This window comes from Cucurbita maxima, unplaced genomic scaffold, assembly GCF_002738345.1.
Source record: "Cucurbita maxima cultivar Rimu unplaced genomic scaffold, Cmax_1.0 Cma_Scf00016, whole genome shotgun sequence".
In the NCBI taxonomy this organism is placed as follows: Eukaryota; Viridiplantae; Streptophyta; class Magnoliopsida; order Cucurbitales; family Cucurbitaceae; genus Cucurbita; species Cucurbita maxima.
The window spans coordinates 4,462,064-4,489,956 of NW_019272032.1; the positions used below are offsets into that span (position 1 = coordinate 4,462,064).

Genomic DNA, 27,893 nt, shown 5'->3' on the forward strand with positions numbered 1-27,893 from the left:
AAAAAAAAAAAAAAAAAAAAAAAAAAAAAAAAAAAAAAAAAAAAAAAACATAATACAAAAAGTCAAAACTAATACTCTCTCATTTTAGTTAAATATTTAGTAATATCATTAAATTAAATAAACAATTTCATTGAATTGTCACAACATAATTAATGAGTCCATACCAAAAGAAGTTAATGAAAATGGGGTCTGGAACACAAATAATTGTAATCGTACAAAACTATATTTTATATTCATAACTTCACTCATGCAATAAAGCACATACATTTTTAAAAAAATAATACAAATAATAAATAAATTTGTTAAAAACTTATAATAAATCAGAAAAAAAAAATCTCAAGATAAAGAGCCTACATATAAACTAATATTATTATAGATATCACAAAAATATATAATGAAAGAGATTCACACCTATAACCAAAAAAAGAAAGCATTGATCACATGACTAATGACCTATATATACTCGAGTTAAGTCGGCAAATCGGTTAGCGTTATTACTGATAGTGCAATTTATAGATGTGAACACCAATATTTATCAAAGTTTGAACGAAGAAAGGTAAAATTTTCAACGCAAAATTAAGAGAAAGTATAATAAAAGCTTTGGGACCAAAAGTAGTAGAAAAATAGACAAACAGGGAAGGTTTTGATTCATAGCCACGGGTGATAGGGTGCATGGTACATGTGAAGAAGTTAGGTGTTTAGCGATTTCCCAAGTGGCAATAATGCAAGGAAGGTGGGTGGCATGGAGGAGAATGGAGGGGACCTTAATTGCTAATTCCATGGACCAATTCCAGGAAGTTGAGGTGACTTAGTCAGGTGAACCTTCAAGACTCATAAAAGTAGAAACTAATTAATTGGAACCCAAAAGGAAGGAGGGAAATGAAAACTACTTCTCCTAAGCCCTTACTCTATTCAACACCATTATATTACTACATCATACCTAAAGTAGCGTTGAATAAATCACACACAGTTCAATATACATCAAATATGAACATAAATTGCACACATTTATAATACGGGTCATACATCGAGCTCTGATTATTTACACGCTTTTCAGTTGGGCTAAATAATACTTATTCTTTCCTATAATAAAACAATACCTTAAAATTTAAAAGAAAAATGATTTTCACATTATCCATTATGCTAACTCTATTTTTCTTCTAAAAAAAAGTGCAGAAACATAAACTTTAGGGAGCAAAGAGAAATTTCAAACCGCACAGCTTAGAAAAATTAAAAAAAAAAAAAAAAAAGATCCACATATAGAATAAGGAAAAAAGACTACAATCAGCCTCTTTTTGGTTATAACGTTATCTAAGCAACGAAGAAAAGTGAGTCGCAAAAATTCAGAAACTTATCCAAAATATGTCAATTTGATAGAGTTGCTCTATCCATAATGAAGCGAGTGAATGGGTTGAAAGAATGAAGGTGGTCCTATTGGCAAAGATGTAGTTGTTGGCTTATGGTCCCGAGCCACAAAGAAGAGAAGGGAGGACCTGTGATTTGGAAGCACTTTGATGCAGCTTATTGGAAGGAGCATTTTGGGGAGTGTCAAAATGGCATGTGAAGTTCTCATGGGTGGCCAACTACTGTTTCATTCATTCTCTTGCCCTTAGTGAATCCAACTATGTGACCTTGATTTCTGTAGGTACTTGTCACTGTTCATTTATTGAGTGCATGAGTATATACAGGTCACCTTCGCTCATTTTTCCACGAGTTATTATTTCTTTTTTTCCTTTTCTTTTTTTAATTTCCACGTTCAAATTAGACCTTAAACTTGCCATTCTGTTTAGTAGTTTTCAGTGTCGTGTTTTGGACAGATTTTCGAAAATTAATGTAATTACTAATCATTAGAAAGCCCTCTGATTAGTTTGATATTTTTCTTCCTTACAGACTCTTGATGGGTTTTAATCACCCACCAAACTTTGAAACTGGCACTCTTTCGTTCTTGATACATTTTAGGTTAGATATAATCTGTAACACGATCCTATAAAATAAAGACTGTTGAGGTTTTCGTTTGGATTCTAGATTGATCCTTTTCAGGATAAGCATTATTTTCATAGGATTGTAAGGCACAGAAATCCAACGTCATATGGACTTGGTTTTGGACTCAGTCTAAGTGCTAAGGCACGACACAAATAGGCTAAGACATCAGTTTAAAGGCCCATCTTCAGATGGACTAACCATGTGGGTCCATATTCATGGGCCCAAACTGGCTTCCACGACAGTGCCGATTCGGCAATCCAGATACATACTTGAAAGCGAGGCATGAAATCAATCAAAGTTTAGTAGTACCTGGAAATGATAGAAGAATCTCACGACAACATGAGCGAGGTTTGTAAAAGTATCCGGCTATACATCGACGATGTCCTCAAAACCACCATCGTGCAAGCTTTCTACTCAAATGAAGGATAAAAGAGTAAGAAAACAACGTGGTTTGTACCAAGTAAATATTTTCTTACTGTCTAAGAAGACAACGTGTAATAGATGTATGGTTACAAAAACTTGAGACCACAAAGAATGGTGACACAGACGAATATAGAGAAATTATACTTCGAAGCACAGACGTAAAGATCAGTTTATCAAGAACGAACAATTGCTTGCGTACCCATAATAACTGTTTCACTTGAAGAAAGCATCCAATCTCGAATTGGAACTTGTTTTCCTAATTTTTTTGGCCGCAAAACCTGTTGAGGAAAATTCAAAAGAAGGCATGGAACCAAACTCAAAGGCGCTGCTACTATATCAAAATTCTTGCTTTGGGTTGAAATACGTTTCACATTAGGTAACACCTTAAAATCGAGTTAATAATGTAGTGGGCTGAGAATATAGATTCACGTGTGAGTTAATGATATGATCTTTTAGCAAATATTTATTGTAAGAAAGATGCTAAGCATGGATCTGTACGATATGGAAGACCGCTTCGAGCACCCAAAGCCCGACAACATCCAGCAGCCTGCAGCGTGACAAGTAACAGTGAGCAAATTCTCTAGCACTTTGCAAACCATAAATAAGCTATTTAGCAGACTTCCCAACCAGCACATTAGACAAATAACTTACCACCTGGGCAGAAAATGGCAACAACTTCTCTGGTGGCATGTTGGCACATAAGGCTGGAAATGAAATGAAAATCATGAATTCCTATTATAGCTCCCGTAATAAACAAAGAAAAATGAATAAATAAACTGCATAAATCTTTTGGGGCGGATGTTAATTAAGCTGAAGAAAATAAGAACAAAAAAAATGTACAAGAAAGTATAAGGACAACAAAGTTATCAGATAAAATTGTTCCTATTACGAACCATAAAGAACTGCTCCAATGAAAGCATCTCCAGCACCAGTTGTATCGAGAATTTCGGACTCTGGTATTTTCTCAGCTGTTCCGAGCAACAGCCTGCCGCAAACTGTCCCTATCCCCTCAGCTCTCAATTTGGCCACTGGCTGAAACAAAATGACGGAATTTAACCGAATCTCATTCATAACCTCATATGTAAACAGACGAATCATTTTGTCAAGGACTATAGTAGGATTGAAGATACCCCAAAATAATGAGATTTTACCGATGAAACAGAAGTTGGAATATTTATATTCTTGTCCTTTCTGCCCTTGATCACTTCAAGTAAGCTGTCTACTTCAAACTCTTCTAACTGATCAGGTGTTTCTGCCAGAAAGAGAGAAACTGCCTGTTAATTTTAAATATAAATTAAAATTCAGGAAGTTTTGTACCTAAATGATATCCACCGCTTGTGGTGGGCAGCATCATATGATGCCAACGGCATAGTAGAAAATTGATCAGAAAAACTCACCATTAGTAATTCTTTCGAGCATTATGCACCCATTTTCACCCAAGGTGACAATCACAAATCTGAGTTTTGGAAGTCGAAGAAGCATGGAAACAAGTGCAGATGGAATCGATGGTGCCTCTGTCCATTCCTGTCCCAGCAAATAACGCTTCCATAATTTAGTAACAACAGAAAATATGAGCACACATACATAAGATATAACAGGATAAACTTCACTTAAAAGGACGAATAGAAAAATGAAAAAAAGAACTGCAATTCAATACAAATTCAAATATACTACACGGCATAATAATTATGTATGCTAGTAGATGAAAAAATCAATATCATTTTGCTTGCACGTGGCATTAAAGAAACTCCCAAGCAAACGCAAAAGTTACTTGAGGCATAAGCAGCTCTACGAGCATGCAAGAAAATTAATAAAGACCAGGGGATCAAAAGTACAAACTTAAAAATCCAAAGCACAATTTAAAAATTAAAAAGATATCCAGGAGAAATATGTACAGTTGGAATTCAATTTCCAGACGGGAAAATTTTGATGAAAAGGACTACTTCGAAAAAGAGGAACGAAGAAAGAACACTTGCCTGTGGAAATTTTGCTGAGCAGACAACATAATTGGCAAATGTCAGGAGATCATCCAGACCTTCCCTTTTCCTTTCTGCATCGACCAAGACAGGTATATTCTGCCGAGCTGCCTGTAATAAGTAAAATTAACATCCCTTACAACATGGATCAAAAAGGTGTTAGTTACAGACTAACAGCCAGTTCAAAGATATTTGAGAAGTGAAAACAAAAGAAACAATAAGCCAAAAGCTGGAAGAAGATAAGTGTCGAGTGTCTTTCAAATTTTCAATGTGGGAGAGGAATACAGAAGTCTGGCTCTTAAAAATCGACTTGAAAGAGAATGCTCGACAAAGCAAGTGAAGCATTAAAAAAAGAAAGTTGATATGTTTACCTCTTGTGCAACAACCAGAGCAGTTTCATACAATCTTGCGTCAAAATATACAATTGTAGCACCATCTAAAGCAGACAACAAGCTTGATCGTGAAAGGTCACCTGGCACCATGGGAGGAGAACCAGGGGTGTGGATGCATGTACGAGTGTGTCTACAAAGGTTCACCATAGTAAATGAATTGTGAGTTTAATTATGTACATTCCTTATAATATTCTTTTGTGCATTCCGTCTCAGAATTATAAAAGAAGACTTCTCTTTGAAAGATTAAAATATAAAAACTATGAGGCGATAACAAGAACATAGAAGGTATATGTTCTTTACGATCCACAAAATATCACTTTGAACTCAATGCACGACATTGTTTTAAAAGGCTTATGCTTTCTTGCCTCATACAAATTTTTAGACTCAAGTATTACCCTTCTTTGACCTCTATGAAAAGGCCTCTTACTAATCCTTCTGCCTCACTATAAGACAAAGAATAATATAAATGCAATATTCTTCAGAAATATAAAAACTCGCTCAAGTATTTTAGGCCAATATACCACAATTTTGTAATTTAGCTCATCACTAATTTTACAACAAAGGCTTAAGGAGACATTGATGACAAAAATTACATAATATGTAGATCCTATTACTGATAATAATTATGCTAAAATGATCTCTAGAATATTTATTGAATATATTTTTCTAATAGTTATCAAGTTTAGTATCTTGATAAGCATTTTGATATCTTTTATCAATACTATTTATTCAAATTGAGGCCTACACCTTGCCCTCCTCAAGAGAAAAGCCTCAAAGCCATCTTTAGCCTCTTAAAACATGAGATACAAAAGAAACCAGAGATTGAGAATAAACATGAAAGGTGCATAGAAATTTCTCTCCTTTCTGCATCAGTGGGCAGGCCTAGTTCTTTTACTGGAAATCAAGTTGATCAACAATCTGCAGCTAGTAGTTCAGCAAATAGACGAAGTAGAGAAGCATAGAAATGCAAAAGCTTACGTTTTATTATCCACAATAACATAGGTAAATGGTGAAATACCCCCTTCAGAAACCTGAGAAAATGCAAAATCACAAACGTGTTAACTCATAGGAAACAACTTAAAATCCCATCACGAAAAGAGAGCAGATATCTTTCAGATAGCAAATAGTAGGAAAAAGATGAAATATTTGTAGAAACACGTTTTATATTGAACTGAAAATATTACATTTTATTTTTTAGTACAAAAGTGGGGGTGAGTCCTTTGAACTTCTCACCTCAAATGAACTAGATGCAAAATTTACATCTCATTGAAAAGAAGAATCAAATTTCACTAAATATTTTACAAATAGTAGGTGACCAGCTTCATAAGATAGACAACTGTCGACGAAACATACATGCTAAAGAGAATTTTGCAATTTGAAAATTTCTCGAAGCCATTTAAAATGCCAAACTTCATTAGATTAGTCTGGACATCAATGCCAAGTCACAATATTCAGTAGCAGACAGTAATGTAATTCGATAGTAAGAAGTAGACTTGAGAGCATTCAAGCCCTTGTATTCCAAAAGACAACCATTAGCGTTATATCTGTAGGCTGAAGATAACATGCATCACCATAATACTTGCATTAAGACAAGAAAATATCCTCATCCAAATCCCATGTACACTTACACTAGGTGCAAAATACAGCAAAAGGTGGGCAGTATTGTAAAGATAATGCAAAAGTTAATTATGATAATGTAAGTCACAGATATTTAAAATTCTGCAACACGAAGAGCTTACTACAAGAAAAGATGTATGGACGCCATCAGCTTCTAGCTCTTCCAATATACTTCTTCCTTGACTATCATTTGCAACCTACAATTTTATCATGCACAAATATGTTACATACACTAGTTCCATTCAGTACTCGGAAGTTGAGCTGGTTAAAGGAAACATGCTAAGGATAAAGTGCAACCTTGGAAATTATCCGTGCTGTTAAACCCAACCGAGCTGCAGAAGTTAAAGCATTCCCTACATTTCCCCCACCTTGTACCTAAGAAGAAGTCATCAGCCACGTCAAACCACAATTCTCCAAATGGTTAAAGTATATATAACCTATCATCTTTTTGTTGTAAGAACATATTTCATTTATAATACAAGAGGATTTACAAATCCAAACATATATTGAACTTTTTACAATGGGAAAATGAGTGCTACAGATTTTTTTCAAGTAAGCTAAATTCATAGAAAGAACAATGTCTGGAATTCCATATGGTTGAAGCCAAGACAGCTCCCAATGTTATTGATGGGAATTTAGGGATATTCTGAATCTAGCCTAAAATTTCCCTTCCATAGGATAAAACAGTACACAGGTAAAATAAACAACTTAAAAAAGAAAAGATAGGGATAAAAAAAAAATGACACACTAGAGTTCATTCTAGTTTTCTCAAACTTGGGGCTATGCTCAACCTTCTGCATCAGAAGAAAATCAATGAAGATGAAAATAAGGATTCAATCAAACATGTGTTTCCCTCTATGTTCATCTCTAAAAATTAAACTCTTAAAACACTCTAAACACCTAGTTGTCGCTTCCCTTCCTTACAAAATAAAGGAGGAAAACATCAATTAACTAGAAGAATCCAAGGGCATTATTTGCTGCATACACCACATGAAGGCTGGCGCTTCAAGAACTCTACTCCGCTTTAGGTCCAGCACCATGGCACTCTAGGCTAGCGCCAAGGTTCTCTAACGATTTTATGTTGGCTTTCTCTAGCATCATGCCGCTCTAGGGTAGCCCCATGACACTTCCTTCTCAAATTCTTGGCTTTCTGTTTTGCTGCAATGTAGTGCTCGTTTGCTACCTTTTCTCCATTTCATTAAATTTGGGTTTTGAACGGCCTTTCAGCGATTCCCTAACTAAGCCATCTTGATGATTAGGCTCCACTAATCCAACATGTTATATGCTAAGCTCTACTCCAAACATGTTCACTTCCTACGGCTCTGCAAGTCCAGATATTATAAGTATATGTTCCCACTGTCCATTACATTAACACTGAATTACCCGTGGGGTGTATATGAATCATAAATGGTATACTGGTTAGTTAGAACAATATTTCTGCAAAAAGAGACCATAAAAGTGTGATTAAGGCTTGACACGTCTATCAAAACTTGAGAAATTTCACAGGGCAAGAAAAAATAAGTCTGAACTGAAAACATTCCAGTTTTCAACAACGTCGAAAACTTGACATAATAAATTGGACAAAAAATGATCCTTTCAGATAGCTCATCCGAGTCACTTTAGTCAACACTGAATTTTTCATCACAGGATAAAGTCAAGTTCGAGCAAGTCAACATATCACATAAACAAAAATTTTAGAAATGCTTAATATATAGCTAGGCAGTCACAAAAATTCACGTCTCGATCACGTCCCTAACAGAAGCGAACATACCTTTAAGCTAGTGGTTCTAATTTTGTCGTCGGGATTTGGATAAGAAGTCACTGCCGCCAAAAAATCAACAGACACAGTACCAAGACCAAGCTGCAAACACATACCCGACCATTCAATCAATTTTAATGATCCAATTGATATACACTCATAAGGACAATGAAAATAAGAGCACAAAAATAGTTGTCAGTGATCAGAGCCAGAGCGATCAAGAAGGAGAGAAGAAAACTCACAACTACGCGATTTTGAGGAATAGGAATCGAAACCGAAGGCGATGTGGACGAGGACATTCTCGGCCTAAAATCAGAATATCCAAAAAGAAACCGCTGAAACGTAAACAATTAGTTTCGTTTTGATCGGAAAAGGCCGAGTGAAGTAATAATTGTAAGTAAGAGAAAGCAGACCTGGATAATTTGGAGAGGAGAAAGAAGCTTGAAGGAGAATGAACAAGCGTAATGCTTGAAACGAAAGCCAGCAATGGCATCTTGATTTTGAAATCGGATAACAATACGCCGAGGTGACGCCTGACTGTAATTCTTTTAATGGACTTTCCTCATCGGGCTTCGCCACCCGTCTCTTAAGTTTTGTTCCACTCTCTCGCCTTTCTTTCTCTCGAGTAAATTTAAAATCAACGATATTATCCTATACAAATAAATCCAGACCAGTGGGCAAAAGCATTATCATACAAATGAATAGAATATATATATATATATATATATATATAGCTTTAGCAGTTCATTTTATATTCTTTATATTTTTACATTAATCACTAAAATAATAAGAGATTAAAGAAAACAGAATCTTCAACAAATCATACATATAAGACAGCGCGCTAAAAAAAACGTAAAAACAGTTAAAATTGGTTGACGTAGTACAGCGGCAGGAATTGCAAAATTTTGCAAAGTATTTAAAAATATTTAATTGTTATAAAAGCAATAAAGAGTACTTAATTCATAATTAAAAACGTAAAAATAATTTTGATGAACACAATTTCTTTCGGTGTGATTTACAATTTAAAATGATTTCAAAATCTAGGGCCCATCTAACCATCATTCTTCCTCGTTGTTCTCTTTTTATAATTACTTTTATTTACACATAATTTATCTGTCGTCATTTACTTTTTAGGCAGTGCTGATACAAGTTATCTCTAATGTCATTTGTAATGTCATTGCCAATCCAAAGAATTATTCAATAAAATTCTATACCATGTCAATTTCCATTAACATAAAGAACTGAGACTAAAAGAATGGTTCATCATGTAATGCATTATAATTTTCTTCATCAGGATTTCAACAGTTTAAATCCTCAAATGCGAAATGTACAGGAAAGAAACTCTGTATACTTCGAAGTTTGAAGCACAAAAAAGTATTAGTTAAGAAAGCTAACCTTTGCGACTATATCATCAAGGAAGAAAGCTTCCGGTGATCCCGCCCTGAGCTTTTCTACCTTTCTTTTTCATTTTTCTGACCGTAAAACCTGTTTAACAGCAAATTTTTTGGTTTGAAATTGGACTTAAATACATTTTATGATAAATAGAAAAGGCTCAGCAACATGCAGCTGCCTCGAATCTACAAAATAATGGTGATAATTTTGAAGCGCTTCCAAAACCATAAACAGGCCGTTTACATTGTGTAACTTACCACCAGGGTGGCGAATGGCATGATTCTCTGGTGGCATATAAGGACAAGTGGTTACAATGGGAAGAGAGAAATAATAATCCATCAGCTTCCATATTGAACAAATAAAGAAATAAAGACTGCAAAGATTATTCTCGGCGTTGGTAATTAAAGCGAAATCAATTCCAAGTGAATTTTTAAATGGAAAAAGAACATAACCATGATTCAGGTTCCTAGTGAAATGGTCACAAAACTTTATGCAGAGAACATTGGAAAAATACAATTTGCACAACACCAGATTTCTCAAGAAAATAAAGGATCACAAAGGTACCAAAGTAAATACTCGTTTCAAGAAAATGTATACAACCATACCGATGAATGCAACCCCAGCTGCAGTGGTATCAACCATTTCAGAGACGTACACTTTCTTCACCCGTTCCCCACTTCCAGCTTTCCACACATTGTCCCTATATCATTAGCTCTCAACTTCGCCACTGGGCTGAAGAAAATATAAGAGAGGATGAAATATAACTAAATATCCTTCATATCATCAAATTTAAAAAAAAATAATTCTAAGTTAAGCTTCGAACCATTGGATAAATTAGTTTAGCTTTTTCATAAGAAATTAAACAAAAGATCTTGGTTATCTCTAGTAGCTTTGCCGCAGTGCTCATACATCTCTAAGAAAAATGCTTTTAGATCCTGTAGTTAGCACCGAGCATAGAGCCTTCAAATTCTATTCCCTCATGATTAGACACAAACATCTGCCTCATGTGCAACAAGTTTTAAATCAACTCCATTTCACTATATTTCTATTCACTACTTCGTAATGAATTTGAGAAATATTTGTAACAGCCCAAGCACACCCCGTTAGTGGATATTGTCCTCTTTGAACTTTCCCTTACGAACTTCCTCTCAAGGTTTTAAAATGCGTTTGCTAAATCGTATTTTGTTCTCCTCCCTAACCAATGTGGGACATTATAATCCATCCCCCTTTGAGACCCAACGTCCTCGCTTGCACTTGTTCCATTCTCCAATCGATAAGGGACTGCCACCAAATCCACCCCCTCCGGGGCCCAGCGTCCTTACTGGCACACTACCTCGTGTCTACTCCCTTCAAAGAACAGCGAGAAGGTTAGCACATCGTCCGGTGTCTAGTTCTGATACTATTTGTACCGGTGTCTAGCTCTGATACCATTTGTACCAGTGTTTAGCTCTGATACCATTTGTACCAGCGTCTAGTTTTGATACCATTTGTAACGGCTCAAGTACACCATTTATAAACGTGTGGAAACCTTCTTATAGCATACGTGCTTTAAAAGAAAACTCAAAAAGAAAAGCCCGAGGACAATATCTATTAGTGATGGACCTGGGAAGTTACACATTAAATAGTATCAGCTAATGGTGCCTAGGACGTGGGCAGTTCCACATTATTCTGGAATGATTATGCTGTACGACAAAATTTTAACCAGACAATAGCTGAAAAAAAATGAAATAGCCAAACTATTTCTTCTCCGGTACTAATCTGAAGGCGGAAGTATAAACGTGAAGATAATGAAGAATTTTACCGATTCGGCGTGCTCGTAATTCTTATCCGTCGCTGCACTCCAACATTTCCTATAAGCTGAAAATCTCAAGCCGGAACGAATTCACAATGACACGGTTAAACACTGCAAAAACAGAAAAGAACGAACTCATTCAACGATGCAGTTTCAAGGAAGAGGAATCACAACCGAGGACGAAGACTTTCTCGGCATGAAAAGAAACGAATCACTGAAGTATAAACGATCGGCCGCATTTTGATTGAAAAAATGAAATTGTAAATAGAGAGAAACCAAACAGATATGGTTGAATTTGAAGAGAACGGAGAATCGCAGCATTTGGCGGAACGAATTTTGTACCTTTTAAAGAGGAGCAGAACGTTTGGCGGAGCCGCGAAGTTAGCTTGCGCGCGTTTTTTAAATTAATTTGTAATATTAAAATCAGAAATATATTATTAAAAATATATATCACATTTCGAATAAATTAGTCTTATTTTATAATATTCAGAATTAATATAGGATTTTAATTGATATTTTTTTAAAAAAAATGGCGGGCATGGTGAGACTGAGATTGTCATTTAATTTGCAAGCACATAGCACAGTGCCACAGTAACGCAGAATTTTTAAAAAGAAAATAATATTATATAAGAGAGTATTCAAATTACATTCCTAACTTGTACGGTAATGAATCAATAATTCCAAAATTAGAACCCAATACTTTGCGCTCTTTTTTCCCCCCTTCTCTCACACATTAAAGACAACTTTTGAACTTCCAAGCCTGAAAGCTCCTTATGAACCAGAGAGTTAAAACTGTACACTTTAAAGAGTCGCAGAAAGGAATCCACGAGGATCAGCACCGATGTCCCCTTGAGAGCTCCACACAGCATAAAATGATCAAGAATGGAGCTGTCAAGGGGGCATCAATGGCGGCAGATCCACTTCTTTTGTTCTGCCAAGCATTTGTTCTCTTTTTTTTGAAGATTTCAAACGAAAATCAAACCCAAAACCCATTGTTGTTCCAAGAAGGCCTTGAAAGAAATCCTCCATGCTCGCTCCTACTTCCCGACAATCTATAAAAGGCAGGCTTGCTTCGAGCAGTTCGTAAGGGACCTGACCTGTTTCCATGCCGAATGGGCAAGGATATCTCATCGCCCACCAAACTTGAAGTTGAAAACAGTCGGTTTTCTATATCTTCAAGGGGGCCAGAGCTGTATTCCATGGTGATGAAGGAAGAAGCTTGACCATATGTCAGTCGAGGTGTGAGACCACCAGCATTCCACCAACTGCTATCTGATGGTACAAGATCGCCTTTGAAATCCGATTCCTGAGCTGAGGACTCCTTTTGGCTGCAGTAGTCTGCGCACGTCTCATCTGTGTCGTTGTATATCAGCTTCAGAGCCTGCACAACTTCTCCCATGAATGGCCTCTGGGTCACCTCTGGATGAACGCACATGGAAGCAATGGCAGCCACCTTGGCCATGTCATCAAAGTCATAACTACCAGCTAGAGAAGGATCTACTAGTTGCTCCAAACCTTCTCTACTGGTTAGTAGAGGCCTAGCCCATGTTACAAGGTTCTCCTCACCGTGTGGCTGGGACATGTCCACTGGTTTTCTTCCCGAAAGAAGCTCAAGTAGCACAACTCCATAGCTGTAAACATCACTCTTGACGAGTAGGTGCCCTGTCATTGCATATTCAGGGGCTACATACCTGAAAATTTATTGACTCGGTCAACAAAAGATGATAACTGATATCCGCCAATAGTCATGCAAAAATAGAGACAGACTTGAGATTCATGTTCCTTAACAATGTTCCAAAAGTTAATCCTCCTAATGATTAGTAAACAGATCAATACAGTAAGATAAGATAAGCAGACGCCAGAATTACCCAAAAGTTCCCATCACCCGTGTTGAGATATGTTCACTTCCTTCAGTTGCCTCCCTAGCCAATCCAAAATCCGAAACCTTGGGGGTGAAGTCAACTTCCAACAAAACATTACTTGCCTTGAAATCGCGGTGAATTACACGGGGGTTAGAATCTTCGTGAAGATATGCCAAACCTCTTGCTGCTCCAAGGGCAATCTTTAACCGCGCATCCCAGTCAAGGGGTCCCTTTCTCTTGTCAATGCCTACACAGTGCAGGTGGAGAGCCTTTTGTAAATAAAACCAAGTACAATTAGGATGACACCAAGTACAAAAATCAATTAAGAACAATAAAGAAACTTTTGAAACTAGGTTTTCTCATTAAAATAAAATGTTATTTAACTAATGATAAGAATGGTTAATTCTCACCATATTGAATGATAAAGGAAAGAGGGAAATAAAACATTTTTATACTGAATGAGGCAATGAGACCAAAGTTCATCAAACAAACCATGTATAGGAGATGGAGACATCTATCAGCAGTACATAGAAGAAACGTTAACAAACGCCCAAAAGGCCTACTCGTAGGTGATATGGGAAATATACCGTGCAAGTGGGACTCAACACTTCCATTATGGACAAGCTCATAAACTAAGCAGCGAGTTCGCCCGTCAATGCATATCCCAATCAGTTTCACAAGATTCCGATGGTGCAGTCTACTCAACATCTCAACTTCCGCAATAAATTCACGGTCTCCATTCTGATTATCCCGTGTAAGCAACTTAACCGCAACTTCATTTCCATCTTCCAGAAGACCAAAGTAAACCCGGCCAAATCCCCCTTCGCCTAAAATCCTTTTCGAACTAAATTTATCTGTTGCTTTCTCAAGTTCAGAAAGTGCAAATGTTTTAACAGATTGAATACTGGTTGGCATCGTGGACATTAGGGAAACAGATGTGGAGCAAGCAATGCTACTTGATAAGGCTGATCCTAGACCTGCATTAATTCAAATGCAATCATCTAGAGCAGTATTACAGGAAAAATTAATAGGGCTTTCCAGATAGCTCATAGAATGAACAGCTCATACTTGAACAATACTTGAGGAAAGATCCTTGTGATAGCTATGAGATCAGGATCTACAGACTCACCAGATCTTTTGTTAATTGATGACGTGAAGACAGGGCCAACAGCACTAGACGGTCTGCCAACCTTTCTCCATTTAAAAAAGATGGAAAGAGCTCCAATGAACACCAATAACACAACAAATGCTGAAAGTGCTATGACGGCAATTATTTTAACATTCATCTTCTGGCTCTTATTAACGAAATTTGCAGTAATGGGAAGATCTCCAGCACTTCCACTAGGAGCACTTCCCATGTAACCTCCATATGGCGGTGAAGAAGGAATCCCTGATCATGGCTTATTTATTCTCAAAATTTACTGAGAGGAGGATGTTAACAAAAGCAGAGAAAAAATGTTGAAGTTATTACCTGGATAGCTGATGTACACAACTTCATAATCACCAAAAAGCGTCATATTTAGATGCACTTTTTTATCGCAAAATCTTCTGTAAGTCAGTACTGCAGTGGTATTATCAAATTTCTCTCCCAGAGGCACTAAATTTATCTCCACCACAGTTTTTCCCTGATTTTGACTATCTGCATTTGCACCCATGATTTTCACTTGGCTTTGCTCCAAGTAAGTCCCCTCTGCAATCTCAATTTCAAGCTCGTTCATCACAGGAAAAACAGCATATGGAGCTATATCCAGAAGAAGTCTGACTTTCATGGGAAATACACAGCCGCAAGGTGAACCAAAGGGTGCCGCAGTAAGAGGCTCCATGCATATTTGATCACAACCTTTCAAGTCCATGTTCAAAAATATTTAGTACAAAGAATTTCATAAAAGAAGATTTACAACTTGAAAGCTAATAATCATTGTCCTAGACGATGAAAGATGTAAAGTTCCAAAACTCCTTTGATAAGGAGGGCACAAGTTTAAGTGGATCACCATCACCTCATAATGTCAAATGTTAGAAACCTATTCAAAGATAGCATGATATTGAATTGAAACAATTTAGTTTCACAGCCAAAATCCAGCTCTTAAGTATCTCATATTGAAGAAAATGCTTAACAGACGGGAATGGCTCGGTAAACCTGTTTATTTAGCAGGAAATGGAATGGATGGAGCCATTTATCAAGCAAAAGGAACAAGCATTTCAGTAGCCTAAAAGCAGTAACAAAAAATGTGGATCAGGAGCCTAGAATCAAAGAAACGTCACCTGGCAATCATGTACTATGAGGTCATACAGTTTCCCCATTTGGGTAAATAATTGACCACTGAATAAATAAATCCCCAACTTTACCTTGATCTTTTGACGGGGTAGGAGCAACCACATGAGGTCGTTTACGACGCCATCGATGATGTCGGATAGGTAAAGGTGCAACTATAGGACCTACAAAAGGTAGAGTCAGTAAGTAATAGCAACACAGAGGACAGTGGAGAATTTATTACATTTCCTTTATACCTGGAGAAGGTGCAGGAGCAGTCAATGGTCCTGACGATGGCTTAAACATCCAGTTACCATGTAATTTTGAGGGCACAAATGAAAAACTCATCGGCTCTGAACTTACTGCAATGAGGGAGCCATGTGCACCCATAGAAAAAGGGAAGACCATGAATTGTTAACAATTAAAATGAGTGAAAAAGGGATTACCAGTGTAGAAATTTTCACTATTACCCTTTAGTTTCATTCCTACTGACTGTAGTCCCAGAAAAAGAAAATTGTATAGAATTTGAGAACTGTTCCCACCAAGGGTAAATTAAACACTCAAAAAGAACCACCAAATGATCAGATAAACAGAATGAATATATTGATCACTGATGATATATGATGATATAGCTTCGGCCGCTCCTTATGCTAATAGACTCATGCCTACTACCTTACTTGAATTCCACATCCCTAGTTCATAAACATTGTCTTGTACTCAATCTATAGTTAATTAACTATTTATCCAATTACAAACCAAACTCAAGGCACTGTTAATGCCACCAACTGCACTGACTAAGTTAATTTACATTTTCTTCTTTAAGTTGTTGAAACCAACTTAAGAGAAGACACGAGAAACTGAAGTTGAAACCAGAAGAATTAAGTTTGTTGGTAGAGCTAATAAGATGAACTCCTTGACATAAAAACATATGACAATATAATCATTAACATGAAAGATTTAGCTTCACTTTTTACTTTCTAACAGAAGTGTCTTCCATTAACTATAAACCATAATCAAAAGGTAAAAAAAAAATGCATAAAATATTCCAACTCAAGAGTTTGGACAATTGATGGGTCTGATTAGTTCAAAAACAGGTTACATCACTATACATTTGAATACATTTGGGCACTTATCATAGATTTATACCAAAATTGGAATATGAATGTATGTTCGTCGAACAAGAGAAGTTGATTCCAAGTAGAAACCACTATACCATGCTCTGTTGACATTTCTGCCATTGTTGTTTCCAGGTTTGGCTCTAAGGAAGGAGATAAGTATATGTGTGGTGAAGATTGTCCTGAAACCCGAGAAAATAGGTAACTCTCAGTACATTCTATATTCTGATACAGGGTCAAACAATCCAGATTCTAATAATAATAACAAAGCTCGCGACAAGTGATTTAAATGTTGTATTTAGCAAAATGCATAAAAAATCAGTAGTAAATTGAATGTCGTGTCTACTGTCGGATATAAGATATAGCTAAAAACAAACATTGTGGTGTAAATGAACTGTTTCTCGATGGTCTAATTGTTTGGTCGGGATTAAGAATAATCTTGCGAATGACTCTTTTACACAGAAACTAACAGAGTTTTATGCACTTGTTCAACAAAATCAAGTCGAAAAAGTAAATGCACAGTACCTGAGCAAGAAAAAACCAAATTGGCCGCATGAAGAACCAGAAGAAGGTGCGCAATCGAGAAAGGCATTTTGTGTCCAAAGAGCGAATTTCAGAGGAAAGAATCATCATCAGTAGCCATCGCAAACAACAAGCTCAACCACCTCAACATAAATCTGCCAAAGAAAACACTCGCAGGGGATACGGTGAAGAACTCGCCATCAACAATTTCCCCCGACACAATGCGAGCTCCAAATCCTCACTACATGGCTCAACACCACTCAAAAGAAACCCGACCAATTCCCCCACTTCACCTCAAAGACAAAACCAAAACATGACAACAAAAAACCCTAAGAGAGAGAAAACGAAACGGCAGAAGCAGGACGAAGCAATGCAGATATATGGCTTACAGATCCATGAAATGCGGTCGAGGATCTAGAAGAAAGAGTATAAAAACATCACTTTACAAGGAGGAGAGAAAAAAAAAAAAGAGCGGGGACTTTTAGGGATAGAAAAATGGCGAAAAGGGGAGTGGAAGATCTTAGGAGAGAGTATAGAGAGAGAGAGAGAGAGAGAGAGAGAGAGAGAAATCGAACCAGAGGAGACAGCGAGAGAGAGAGACGATGGAGCTGGGTAAGGAACTTTATTACATGGCAACAACACTCTACTGTGCTGCAAACCCACTGCTTTTCTATTTTTGCAAAAGGGCGATCAATTGATGGTCTCTCTGGTCCACGCGATGCGGACATTCCGTGTTCCCAACACTGTGAATGAAACGACAATTTAGAGACTCGTTTGACTACGTCATTTCTTTTCTTTTCTTTTTGGCCAAATATTCATAGGACTACAGGAGACTTCAGTCTTCAGCTAGAATATATAACACTAACAACATTTTGATTTCTTTTTGTTTATGAAATGTTATATTATAAAATACAAGATAGAAGGTTAAATAAGTAAAATCAAGAATGGAGAGTTTTTTTTTTTGTTTTTTCCTTATTATCTAGACGTTTGAGATGTTTGAGCTTACTCCTAATAGAATTGTGCTTCAGAAATGTTCATTTAACTCGTTTGGATCCACCTAAAACATAATTAAGAATCTCATTTAACTTCTTTTTCTATTACCTAAACGATAATTATACATAAATTAATGTATATATCAAAACTAATTTATTTTTAATTAATATTCAACTACCATCTCAATTTAAGAAAATGAAAAAAAATGTAAATAACTTTGGATTTGATTGGAGTGAGAAATTTTTATTAGAACGATTATTTGTATTTTCCAGCACTTAGTTGTTTAATTAAAATATTGACCTAAACATAATTCAATTCTACATATTTTCATACTAAAAATAATAATTTAAAAAAGCCTAGAGGTTGAATACCCTATGGACTCGAAAGGAAAGAAACCATGAGTATAGTGGGCCCAAGGACGACCACATGCGAATCAGTCTATTGGGCCAATCAAGCCCAATGAGTCTAGGCCAAACACGTAGCAATTATGGAATTATTCTAAACGATTAGGGATGGGATGGCTCTGAGTGAATGGGCCATCTCCACGGTGACCCCAAATTTGTCGTCCATGTTCACCTCACATCCATCTTCAACCTTCCAATCGAAGAAATTAATGAGCGAACCCAAAATCAAATGCAGCATTCTCATCGCCAATGGCAGTCCAGGGCATATCCTCCTCCCTCCGCCAAACGGAATCACTTCGAAGCTCCGCCCTCTGACGTCAATTTCCGATCCCAAAAACCTCTCTGGCTCGAACGATTCTGGATTCTCCCAGACACTCGAATCTCTTCCCATCGCCCATGTATTTACCAGAAGCTGTGCATCTTTAGGGATTGTGAAACCTGCAATTTCCACTTCTTGTTGCGCCTTACGAGGTAGCAACAATGGTACCACTGGATGCAATCGGAAAACTTCCTTCACCACTGCTTGCAGATATGGCAGCCTCGGAATGTCCGCTTCCTCCACTGGTTTGCTCTTCCCCAAAACTCGCCTGATTTCCTCTTGAGCTTTTGCTAGTTTCTCTGGATTCTTCAATAGCTCCGCCATTGCCCACTGTAATGTCCCTGAACTTGTATCCGAGCCGGCCACGAACAGTACCTAATTTGTTTTTGTTGCACAAATTAGAAAAACCACGCATAAGAGGAACTTTCAATTTCATAATAGATCTAAGAATCTAATCGGGGGGAGGGGGGATGCGGAGGTATTACGACTAGTAAATGTTCTATTTGATTTCGATCGAGTTTAGCGTCGGTGTCCTCGTTCTTAAGAAGGTGGTGTAACATATCGTTATTGGGAACAGAATCTGGATTCAGTTCTTGCTGCTTCATCCTCTGGTTGATCATTGAATCTATAAGATCCAAGACGTTTCCCATTTGAATCTTCATTCTCCTCCTTACCCCTTGAATGTCGAGCTTCCTCAACACGGGGAAGTAATCGCTCAAATTTGGTTTCCCGGCTTCTTCCAATATTCCCCATACGTAGTTCTTGAACTTCCTTGCTAATTCGGAATTCGGATCTGCTAAGTCAACCGAGAAAACTGTGTTTGAGATTAGATTCAACGTCGTCATGAACAATAATCTCCCTAAATCTACTGCCTCGCCTTTTGACGCGCTTTTACGGACAATCTCAACGAGCTCTTCCACTTTCCTCCGGCGAAGATTCTCGTTCGCGTCCAGAATTTTTCCGGCGAACAGAGTGTTGTTGCATATTTTGCGATAGTTCCTCCATAGAGGAGAAACAGAAATCCATGGAAACCCGACCTCGTCGTGGGCGTGAGCTTTGAGTGCATCTGGAATGGCTCTGTTACACAAAAACTGGTCGTTCGTTTGTAGGACCTCTTTAGCCATGGTGGAAGAAGAAACCACCACGGCTGTAACTCGTCCGAGTTTCATACTCATAATAGGGCCGTGTACTTTGGCCATGGCGGCGAGCGATTTGTGAGGCTTCTCACCAAGATCCAAGAGGTTTCCGATCACCGGAAGAGGCTTTGGTCCCGGAGGTAGCTTCGACGTATTTCCCGTCTTCGATTTAAGTTTCAGAATGAAGAAGAACGCAACACATAGACAGAGGATGCAGGTCCAAAACTCCATTGCCGTCGACTTTCTGATTCTGCAACAGTAAACTCCATTTAAAGTTCTCAACCAAGCAAAATAAGTCGTCCCCATCACATCTCATACACATTAAAAAATCCAGACCCTATATTAAAAAAAATAGCCGATTATTTGAAACAAATTATTAAATTTAAATAACAAATTTTAAATTAAAAACTGACAACATAATGCATTAACGAATATATGACAAATATATTAATATATAACTATGATTGATAAAATCAATCAAACTATACAAAAGTAGCACTAAGCATCCAGACATGAACAAATCAACTAAGAAGCCATTACAATTAAAACCACATCTACAACACAATCTATGCCACAAAATCAAAGTCTTGTTCTTCCTTGTCCCCTCAAACGTACGGCTTCTCTTCATCATTATACACATAAGCCAATCCGCCGTGGCTTGTCAAGTCCATGCCGGCCATCTCCTCCTCCGCCGTGATTCTCAGCAACTGAAACTTATGCAGCAACCAAAATACCAGCCCCATTGTCACGCTAACCCAACTAACAATCGACAAAATTTGCACTATATGAGCCGCCAGCAGCCTTCCGCCACCACCCATCAGCAGCCCGTACGGGCGGCCCGGCAACCCAGAATAAATCTCGTTAACATAAGCCTGTTTTGCAAACAAGCCAGTGAACAAAATCCCCCAAGCTCCACACCCGCCGTGCAATTGCGCCGCCTCTAACGGATCGTCATACTTCAATTTCTCCGCTAGTTTGTTGAATCCGATCAAAACCCAGGCGGAGAAAAACCCACAAACAATCGCCGCCCATGGATCCACCACCGCGCAGCCGGATGTTATGGCAGCGAATCCGCCTAACAGGCCGTTGCAGACGTCGGTGACATTCCAGTGGCCGACGAGGAGTCGTTTGCCGAAGAGGGTGGTTAGTGCCGCCGTGCAGCCGGCGAGGGTGGTGGTGACGGCGGTGCGACCAATGGCGCTCCATTGGCCGTAAAAGGGAGCGGCGGCGGTAGTGCCGTAGGCTTTGAGGATGTTAAGGAACGACCCGGGGTTGAAGCCATACCAGCCGAACCAGAGAAGGAAAGTGCCGAGAACGACTAATGTGCCGCTGTGGCCACGGAGGGCGACGGACCGGCCGGCGTGATCGAACCGGCCGATTCGAGGGCCTTCAATGACGGCGCCCCATAATCCGGCGATGCCACCCACCATATGGACCACGCCGGAGCCGGCGAAGTCGATTACTCCTGATCCAAATAGAAGATTCTCCGACCTACTTGCGCTGCCCCACCCGTCGGCAGACCAAAACCAATGAGAGACGATTGGATAAATCAAACCTGAAAAAGGAAACCATCTGTCAATTTTGTTGATATCCAATTCAAATGAACCGTGATGAATCGGACTCACCGGTAAGAACAGAGGAATAGATCAAATAAGCAACGAATTGGGTCCGTTCAGCAATGGAGCCACTGGTAATCCCAGCAGCCGCAATGGCGAAAGCCCATTGAAACAGAAAGAACCCATAATCAAAGGAGGAAGAAGGGAACTGCGAGAGGCCAAAATAATGATGACCAATGAAGCCATTAGAAGGAGTTCCAAAGGCCAAAGCGAATCCAAAGATATAATAAAATACGCCGCCAGTGACAGCATCAAGAACATTAGTAAGCATAATATTCATTGTATTTTTGGCTCTAACAGAACCAGCACAAAGCATAGCAAATCCAAGCTGCATTGCAAAGACAAGGTACGCTGAAAAAAGAAGGTAAGTGTTGTCAACAGCATAACTTGTGTCCACAAATTTACTTGAAATGGCGTCGAATCGACCGCAAATGTAATCGGCGACAGCAGTGGCATTAGCTGAGCCGCTAAGGAGGTGGCGGAGGTCGGCTGTGGAGCAGGCTATTTCTGTCATATGCGGCGGCGGAGGAGGAGAGGGCGAATTGGAATGGGAGAAAATGGGAAGTTTATATAAGAGGTAGAGATTCTAAAGGAAGTGGAATGAGTATGGTTGAGAGATTTGAGGATTCCAAATTTAGGAAGCTGCTTTAAGCAGATCCCCGATAATAGGAGGTGCCAGTATAACAAGTAACTCCGGACTCCCATCTTTGAAGCTAACTGGTAGAAGCAATTGGCACAAATTTTGGACAGGAAGCTTCTCAAAATATGGTAAAATTTTGTGATGCATGAATTACAAGTTTCCAATTCTTAATTGTGCAACCACACGTCTTAAACAAAATTGAAGTGGTAGAAGCAATTGTCACAAATATACTAATTCTTTGAGAAATAGAAGGGTGTTCTCAGCCTCTCCCTTGCATTTTGCGATCCACCTCTTCCTTCAATCAAGGTGGGACCTCCATCAAATCCATTCCTTCGGAGCACAGCCTCCTCAGCTTCTTCAGTGACACTTATACCTCTACCAAATCCCCCTTTGGGGTTTGGTGTCCTTACTAACACATAGCCTCGTGTCTACCCTTTTTAGAAAATAGCCTTCTCTCTGGCACAAAGTCCGTTCCTTTCGAGCTTCTCCTCAAAGTAGTTTCCACACGCTTATAAAGAGTGTTTCGTTCTCCTCTACAACCGATGTAGATATCACAATAATGGTTTTATGCTCTTTAATGTAAGACAAGATGGATGAAGCGTTATCATTTAGTTTGTATAATATTACATTATAATTTTTTATAATAAAAAGTAAATATTACACATTAGGGTTAAAAGTTCAAACCGGAGATTATTACTGTATATCTGTTTTAGGAGAAATTATAGAAAAAGACTACTTCAATTCAATATAATATAAGAAACTCAAAATTATAATTTTACTATGCATTAAAAAAAATAAAAAATAAAAGTAGGAGAATCTATTTGTTATTATTATGTTAATTTAAAAAAAAACGTAAAATAAAAGATTCATAAAGATTCCAGATTGTCTGATTGATGCCGTCATATAATTACACACGTAATGCAATTATCAGTTATTATAATGCCTTAATTAAAGAATAAACATTTTAAAAAAAAAAATCAGAAATTGGTCAAATTTAGAATTTAACCCAAAAAAGATAATTGTGTTTTCAAATTATTTATAGAATTTTCAAACTCACTTTTAACCAAATACTTTAAATTATATAAAAACAAAAAACTATCACCATTTAAAAATTCATCTCAAACTTGTATATTTTTAGCTACGACAATGGTGTTGCACAAATAATGTACACAAGGAATACACTCTTCTGTAGCTCATTTCTTACAACAGTTAAAAATGGAACAACCCTAAATTCCTACTGCTTGTTAACAGTAGGCTGTTATATGAAATCGAACCTGGGACTGGCAAAACTCGAACCCCGTCGTGAGCCGAAGGATCTACAGCAGTCAACCATCTTCAATTTTTCATCTCCCAACAGCTGCCAAGCAAACCCAAGGAGAAGAAGCATCGCATAAGATCATTTATCTTCCTCCTCGGAATCGGACTTCGCAAAAACAGGTTCAGGTTGAGTATGCGAATACGCAGGTGCAATGAACTTTGGATCCTTTGCTGCAACATCAGCATACTTCAGAATGGCTTCTCTTGGATCTTCCTCCATCCATGTCTCCTTAATCATGCCTCCTTGCTATAATGATGCAAGACAATCAATTCATTCCCAGCTCCAACAGCAAACAGAGTACAAAAGGCTGTGTTTTTCCCCTAAAAAAAGCTGTGATTTGAGTTGAAGAAAAATGAAAGACAGTTACCTTCATAAGATACTGGGTTAATAAGCTTCCTTGGGTAACACCAACCCTTCCTCCGAAGCCTGGTCCAGTAATCGGGAGTTCGGGTTTATGAGACTTAAGTGGGTCCTTGAGTATTTTCTCACGCTGTCGCTTTCGGCTCGGTGCGTCTCTAAATAAAGGCAGGGCATGCGGGTTGTGAATAACAGGTTTGGCCTCAAAATCATCAACAGATTTTTTCCTTGGTGCACGGGCAACACAAACTAGAGCTCCTCTCTCACTTAGTGTTGGATCATACAATATGTGAGTTCCTCCCTGGCTTTTGTCTCCAGAAGTAGCAAATATCTTGACAAAAAAAGAAAAATAAATAGCGTTGTTACAACTTGCAGAGTAGAAAAGATCTTAAACTAAATAATACGACATCCTCTATTGGCATCGACCTAGCTCGGGCACAACATAAATACAGAGTGCAAACGTTAAAATATTTATGTACATGTGAACAGAAAATTGTCCCCAGTACAACCATCCATGCATAGGAAAATGTTTTGGGGCTATATTGGGGATGAAACATGGCAGTTCACCATGGAAAAATGCCATTACACATCGGGACAGATTGCCGATGTTCAGCAAAGATTTAGGTTAAATACATCTTGAAATCATGAATGAAATCAATTTCACGATAAAGAAATCAAACAAGAGTAAGCTTCAATGACATCATATTTAGTGTGCTTGTAAGTCCAAAAGATGATATGTCTGTATCTTCTAGGTCACGGGATAAAACATATATCTTCAAGCACATGTAACGGTGAATATTCAAAACTCTGACTTCCTGGTTGAAGGTACAATGCCTTAATTAATTGAACTATGCTCGAGTTGGAGCCCACCACGCACGTTTTTAAACTATAAAATAATACGAATATAAAATATTTCATGCGACATGATGAGTAGCTTACCTGATTTAGCTTTGAGTGCCAAGCACACTGCACAACACTAGTAGTGGATATCCCTACCCTAGAAACAAGTTCCAGCTTTGTCCTGTCATAGAAGCAGAGCAGACCGCCCGTTTGGCTCTCTTTCTCGACAGATGTTCCAGTCAGAAAGAGTTGCTCATCAGGACTAAATGCAATATTTGTTTGGGCATAGTTATTTGGGAGATCATCAAACTCCTTGAGAGGTTTTTTGATCTGGCGCAAATCCCAAACCTGAGAAACGGGATACAATTATAAGTAGGAAGGATGTTGCCAAATGAACAAAAAGAAACAAGTGAAAGTGAATTCTCTAAATGCATTGACGACGTACCTTCAGTGATCCATCAAGGCTTCTTGACAGTAAAATTGTCCCATCACTTGAAAACTTAAGAGCAGTGATATCGTCCGAATGACTATTTTCAACGTGTATGTCTGGCCTGCTTCCCCATCCAGGCTTAAGGTTCCATATCTGCAAAAACATAGAGCAAGGATGATAATGCATATGATGGCAAAGTAAATTTAAAACAAACTGAACGAAACTGACGAGAATACAGAGAGCTCCATATGGGGGAAGCAAGAATTAAAATGTAGTTTGGAGCATTGAAGTAAAGTGCTAAGAGAAATGAATCGGGATGAAAATCAATGAGACCTGAATAGAACCATCACCCATGCCACCCACGATGCTTTTTCCTTCACGATCCCAAGCACATGTCGTCACTGGAATCCTTCCCGGCCTAGCCAACTTTGGTTTGATAACCTACACATTGATTTACCGCAAGCATAAATGAAAGGTCTTGATCCGTTCCACACCCTCAGCAGCATACATTACAAATCGGCAATGGCAAGGAAGAATGAAACAGAAATAGTTAGAGAAAAATGACAACCTGCTTTTGACTTTTGAAGTCATTTACATCCCATATTCGCAGGGATCCATCTTCTGATGATGTCAAAATCGTCTCTTTATTTTTAGGATGCCATTCTCCACAAGTCAGTCCAGATATGTGCCCTTTAGTGTTCTTGAGATCACGTATATACATATCACCCTTCATAAACTCTCCTAGAGTAAGTCCATCACGGTCATAAATCTGAAATGCCAGTAAGATGAACGTTAGTTAAATACTAGACACTTCCATAAGCTACAGGCTCGTACAAGAATTGAAAATCTTCATTCTGCACCTTGGCTTGAGCTGAGCCCGTCACACACAAAAAGCGGTCAGCAGATGGGCTCCAGCTAAGATTACGAATTTGGTGACCTTCAAATGGTTCCAGCTGTCTGAAGGATTGCAAACGAGAATTCATCCCTTGAAAGTCATACATACGTACCGTATAGTCATAACTACCAGAAAGAACTCTAGACCCAGTGTGGTCAACAGCAAGAGCAGAAACCACCTGTCAAAAATCATTCAAAATTAATATACAAGCTTTTGACCTTTCAGTTTACGGGTAAAGCCAAACCTCATGCTAAAAAGTAAATATGTATGAAATCTAGGCCCCTTCCATAATCCGAACCACTACAACACTATGTTATTTCTTTTCTCGTCTTTTTGTATTTCTCTTGCTGATAATTGCTCATGTTCCGGAGGTAATTTCATAAAAGTTATCAAACAAGGCCCTATTAACTTGGAACTCCTAATGTCAACAATTATTAACTATCTGGTCAGGATTTTGCTGGAATGTCAATATTGAAAAGAAAAAATAGATTTTCTGGTAGAATATTTTTTAGCTTAATAACATATGGAGTGGAGCGATTCGAACCTTTGACCTCTTAGTCGAGGGTATACGCCTTGACCTGTTGAGCTACGCTGTAGTGAGCTAATATTCTAATCTTTCCAGAATCTTTTGTACTATCACCCTACTGAAAAACCAATTGAAGATAAAACGAACATCCTAAAACTCCTATGCTTCTGAACATAATGCAAGTCCTTGAAGACTTATTCTTGAAAGTTCACTCTCCTGGGAGAGCAATAACAATGAAATCACTTGACAAAACTATATAAACCAAAAAAGTAGGTCGGAAAAGAAAACAATCTTCAATTTACACTCATACTTCAGCTATAAGCAGCTCAAAATGGTTCATTAAATTCGTCCAGAAGTCAAGCAGAGCTAGTGAATGTTTGGAATAGGCAGAGAACAAAATTATTTCCACAAAACCCAACTTCAGCAACTTGACTAATTCAAGCTACTTCGGTATTGAAAACAAGCCAAGCCTATACACTTCGATACCCCAAATCTAGAGATGCCAACTGAAAATGCACAATAAGTTCATTCTTTCCTTGGTTTTGGGCATTAAACAAATTAACAAGAAGCTGAATAGGGTGAAATTAGGGTAATTCATACCTTCGTATGTCCTTTGAGCACAATCTCGTTGCTCTGCGGAATTCGATACCGATTCTCCTCATATTCTTCCTCCTCCGCATCCGAATCATCCAAATTCGAGCTCGGCGGTGGACGTGGTGGTCCAATCATTTCCCCGTCGTCATCCTCATCATCATCCGAACCCTCGCCACGCGGCGGCGGCGGCGGAGGCCCAACCATTGCATCATCATCATCGTTGTCATCGCTGTCATCATTCAATTTCAACTCCGTGCGCGGGCGAGGCGGGCCAATCCTCGGACCTTCGTCAGCGTCAACGTCACGCGTGATCTTACTAGGTTCAGAATCGCCCGAAACATGTGTGTTAGGGTTTTTGGAAGTGCGAAGTGAGTCGAGCCAGGCTTTGGAGGAGGAAGAGATAGAAGGGAGACCATTGTTATTCTGAGCGGAAGAAGATTTTTCTGAAACAGTCGCTGAAGTGTTACGACGAGTGGTGTTATGGATGGCTTCGAGAGAGGTCTGAGCTTTCGATTGCTTCCCGAATGTGAGAGGGAATTGAGCTCTGATGCCATCGTATATCTCCGCCTCGTCCTCCATATTCTTCCAAAGAAGCTTTTTCTTGTTCACCCTAAACACGATATCGTGTATCTATCTATACCTTCGCCATTAACGAACGCTGAAAATTGCACAGCCCTCACGTCGAGGAGGATGGTAAAGAGGACCGGCAAATGAGTCGGCTGGCTTCATTTGGGCCTCTCT

At 38.4% G+C, this 27,893-nt stretch overlaps 5 protein-coding genes across 7 annotated transcripts; all 5 read right to left on the reverse strand.

The window, feature by feature from the left end:
* Positions 1-2,714: 2,714 nt before the first annotated feature.
* Positions 2,715-9,592, reverse strand: LOC111491525 (ribokinase-like). 3 transcript variants are annotated; one of them, XM_023140472.1, is made up of 14 exons: positions 9,546-9,592; positions 8,564-8,801; positions 8,393-8,456; positions 8,163-8,252; positions 6,689-6,766; positions 6,514-6,588; positions 5,753-5,805; positions 4,754-4,904; positions 4,383-4,493; positions 3,804-3,930; positions 3,558-3,658; positions 3,300-3,438; positions 3,058-3,138; positions 2,715-2,953 (listed from the first exon to the last, which is right to left on the reverse strand). In XM_023140472.1, exons 2-14 carry the CDS (start codon positions 8,641-8,643, stop codon positions 2,859-2,861), a joined length of 1,245 nt encoding a protein of 414 aa, XP_022996240.1. In that variant the 5' UTR covers positions 8,644-8,801; positions 9,546-9,592; the 3' UTR covers positions 2,715-2,858. The 3 variants fall into 3 exon arrangements, with proteins under 3 accessions (XP_022996240.1, XP_022996241.1, XP_022996243.1); XM_023140473.1 differs by having other exon boundaries at positions 3,058-3,110; positions 9,546-9,586; XM_023140475.1 differs by lacking the exon at positions 9,546-9,592 and having other exon boundaries at positions 8,393-8,485; positions 8,564-8,644.
* A 2,329-nt stretch (positions 9,593-11,921) lies between these two features.
* On the reverse strand, positions 11,922-17,678 carry LOC111491192 (receptor-like serine/threonine-protein kinase ALE2). Its single transcript, XM_023139985.1, has 9 exons — positions 17,088-17,678; positions 16,661-16,744; positions 15,705-15,809; positions 15,543-15,632; positions 14,668-15,036; positions 14,326-14,586; positions 13,784-14,173; positions 13,203-13,443; positions 11,922-13,025 (listed from the first exon to the last, which is right to left on the reverse strand). The coding sequence occupies exons 1-9, from the start codon at positions 17,152-17,154 to the stop codon at positions 12,311-12,313; spliced, it is 2,322 nt and encodes a 773-aa protein (XP_022995753.1). The 5' UTR covers positions 17,155-17,678; the 3' UTR covers positions 11,922-12,310.
* Positions 17,679-18,375: 697 nt separating this feature from the next.
* LOC111491590 (geraniol 8-hydroxylase-like) lies at positions 18,376-20,225 on the reverse strand. The gene is made up of 2 exons (XM_023140558.1): positions 19,286-20,225; positions 18,376-19,175 (listed from the first exon to the last, which is right to left on the reverse strand). The coding sequence occupies exons 1-2, from the start codon at positions 20,165-20,167 to the stop codon at positions 18,576-18,578; spliced, it is 1,482 nt and encodes a 493-aa protein (XP_022996326.1). The 5' UTR covers positions 20,168-20,225; the 3' UTR covers positions 18,376-18,575.
* A 252-nt stretch (positions 20,226-20,477) lies between these two features.
* LOC111491283 (ammonium transporter 1 member 4-like) lies at positions 20,478-22,066 on the reverse strand. The gene is made up of 2 exons (XM_023140126.1): positions 21,562-22,066; positions 20,478-21,491 (listed from the first exon to the last, which is right to left on the reverse strand). Exons 1-2 carry the CDS (start codon positions 22,064-22,066, stop codon positions 20,542-20,544), a joined length of 1,455 nt encoding a protein of 484 aa, XP_022995894.1. The 3' UTR covers positions 20,478-20,541.
* Positions 22,067-23,278: 1,212 nt separating this feature from the next.
* On the reverse strand, positions 23,279-27,857 carry LOC111491195 (WD repeat-containing protein 70). The gene is made up of 8 exons (XM_023139991.1): positions 27,159-27,857; positions 25,998-26,210; positions 25,706-25,906; positions 25,471-25,578; positions 25,153-25,290; positions 24,807-25,055; positions 23,878-24,198; positions 23,279-23,756 (listed from the first exon to the last, which is right to left on the reverse strand). The coding sequence occupies exons 1-8, from the start codon at positions 27,729-27,731 to the stop codon at positions 23,589-23,591; spliced, it is 1,971 nt and encodes a 656-aa protein (XP_022995759.1). The 5' UTR covers positions 27,732-27,857; the 3' UTR covers positions 23,279-23,588.
* Positions 27,858-27,893: the final 36 nt, after the last annotated feature.

Excerpts from the sequence above, each read along its gene's own strand:
- LOC111491283 (XM_023140126.1), bottom strand. The coding sequence starts at position 22,066 with ATGACAGAAATAGCCTGCTCCACAGCCGACCTCCGCCACCTCCTTAGC. Across the intron at positions 21,492-21,561 it reads CTATTCCTCTGTTCTTACCG|GTTTGATTTATCCAATCGTC; the intron begins GTGAGTCCGATT and ends TTCCTTTTTCAG.
- LOC111491590 (XM_023140558.1), bottom strand. The coding sequence starts at position 20,167 with ATGGAGTTTTGGACCTGCATCCTCTGTCTATGTGTTGCGTTCTTCTTC. Across the intron at positions 19,176-19,285 it reads AAATAGAACATTTACTAGTC|GTACTGTTCGTGGCCGGCTC; the intron begins GTAATACCTCCG and ends AAAACAAATTAG.
- LOC111491192 (XM_023139985.1), bottom strand. The coding sequence starts at position 17,154 with ATGCCTTTCTCGATTGCGCACCTTCTTCTGGTTCTTCATGCGGCCAAT. Across the intron at positions 14,587-14,667 it reads TGTGTACATCAGCTATCCAG|GGATTCCTTCTTCACCGCCA; the intron begins GTAATAACTTCA and ends AGCCATGATCAG. Across the intron at positions 13,444-13,783 it reads TGTTGAGTCCCACTTGCACG|GCATTGACAAGAGAAAGGGA; the intron begins GTATATTTCCCA and ends TGCACTGTGTAG.
- LOC111491525 (XM_023140472.1), bottom strand. The coding sequence starts at position 8,643 with ATGCCATTGCTGGCTTTCGTTTCAAGCATTACGCTTGTTCATTCTCCT. Across the intron at positions 5,806-6,513 it reads TCCATACATCTTTTCTTGTA|GTTTCTGAAGGGGGTATTTC; the intron begins GTAAGCTCTTCG and ends GCATTTTCTCAG. Across the intron at positions 4,494-4,753 it reads CTCTGGTTGTTGCACAAGAG|GCAGCTCGGCAGAATATACC; the intron begins GTAAACATATCA and ends TACTTATTACAG.
- LOC111491195 (XM_023139991.1), bottom strand. The coding sequence starts at position 27,731 with ATGGAGGACGAGGCGGAGATATACGATGGCATCAGAGCTCAATTCCCT. Across the intron at positions 26,211-27,158 it reads TGCTCAAAGGACATACGAAG|GTGGTTTCTGCTCTTGCTGT; the intron begins GTATGAATTACC and ends GATTTTTGACAG. Across the intron at positions 24,199-24,806 it reads GGCACTCAAAGCTAAATCAG|ATATTTGCTACTTCTGGAGA; the intron begins GTAAGCTACTCA and ends TTTTTTGTCAAG.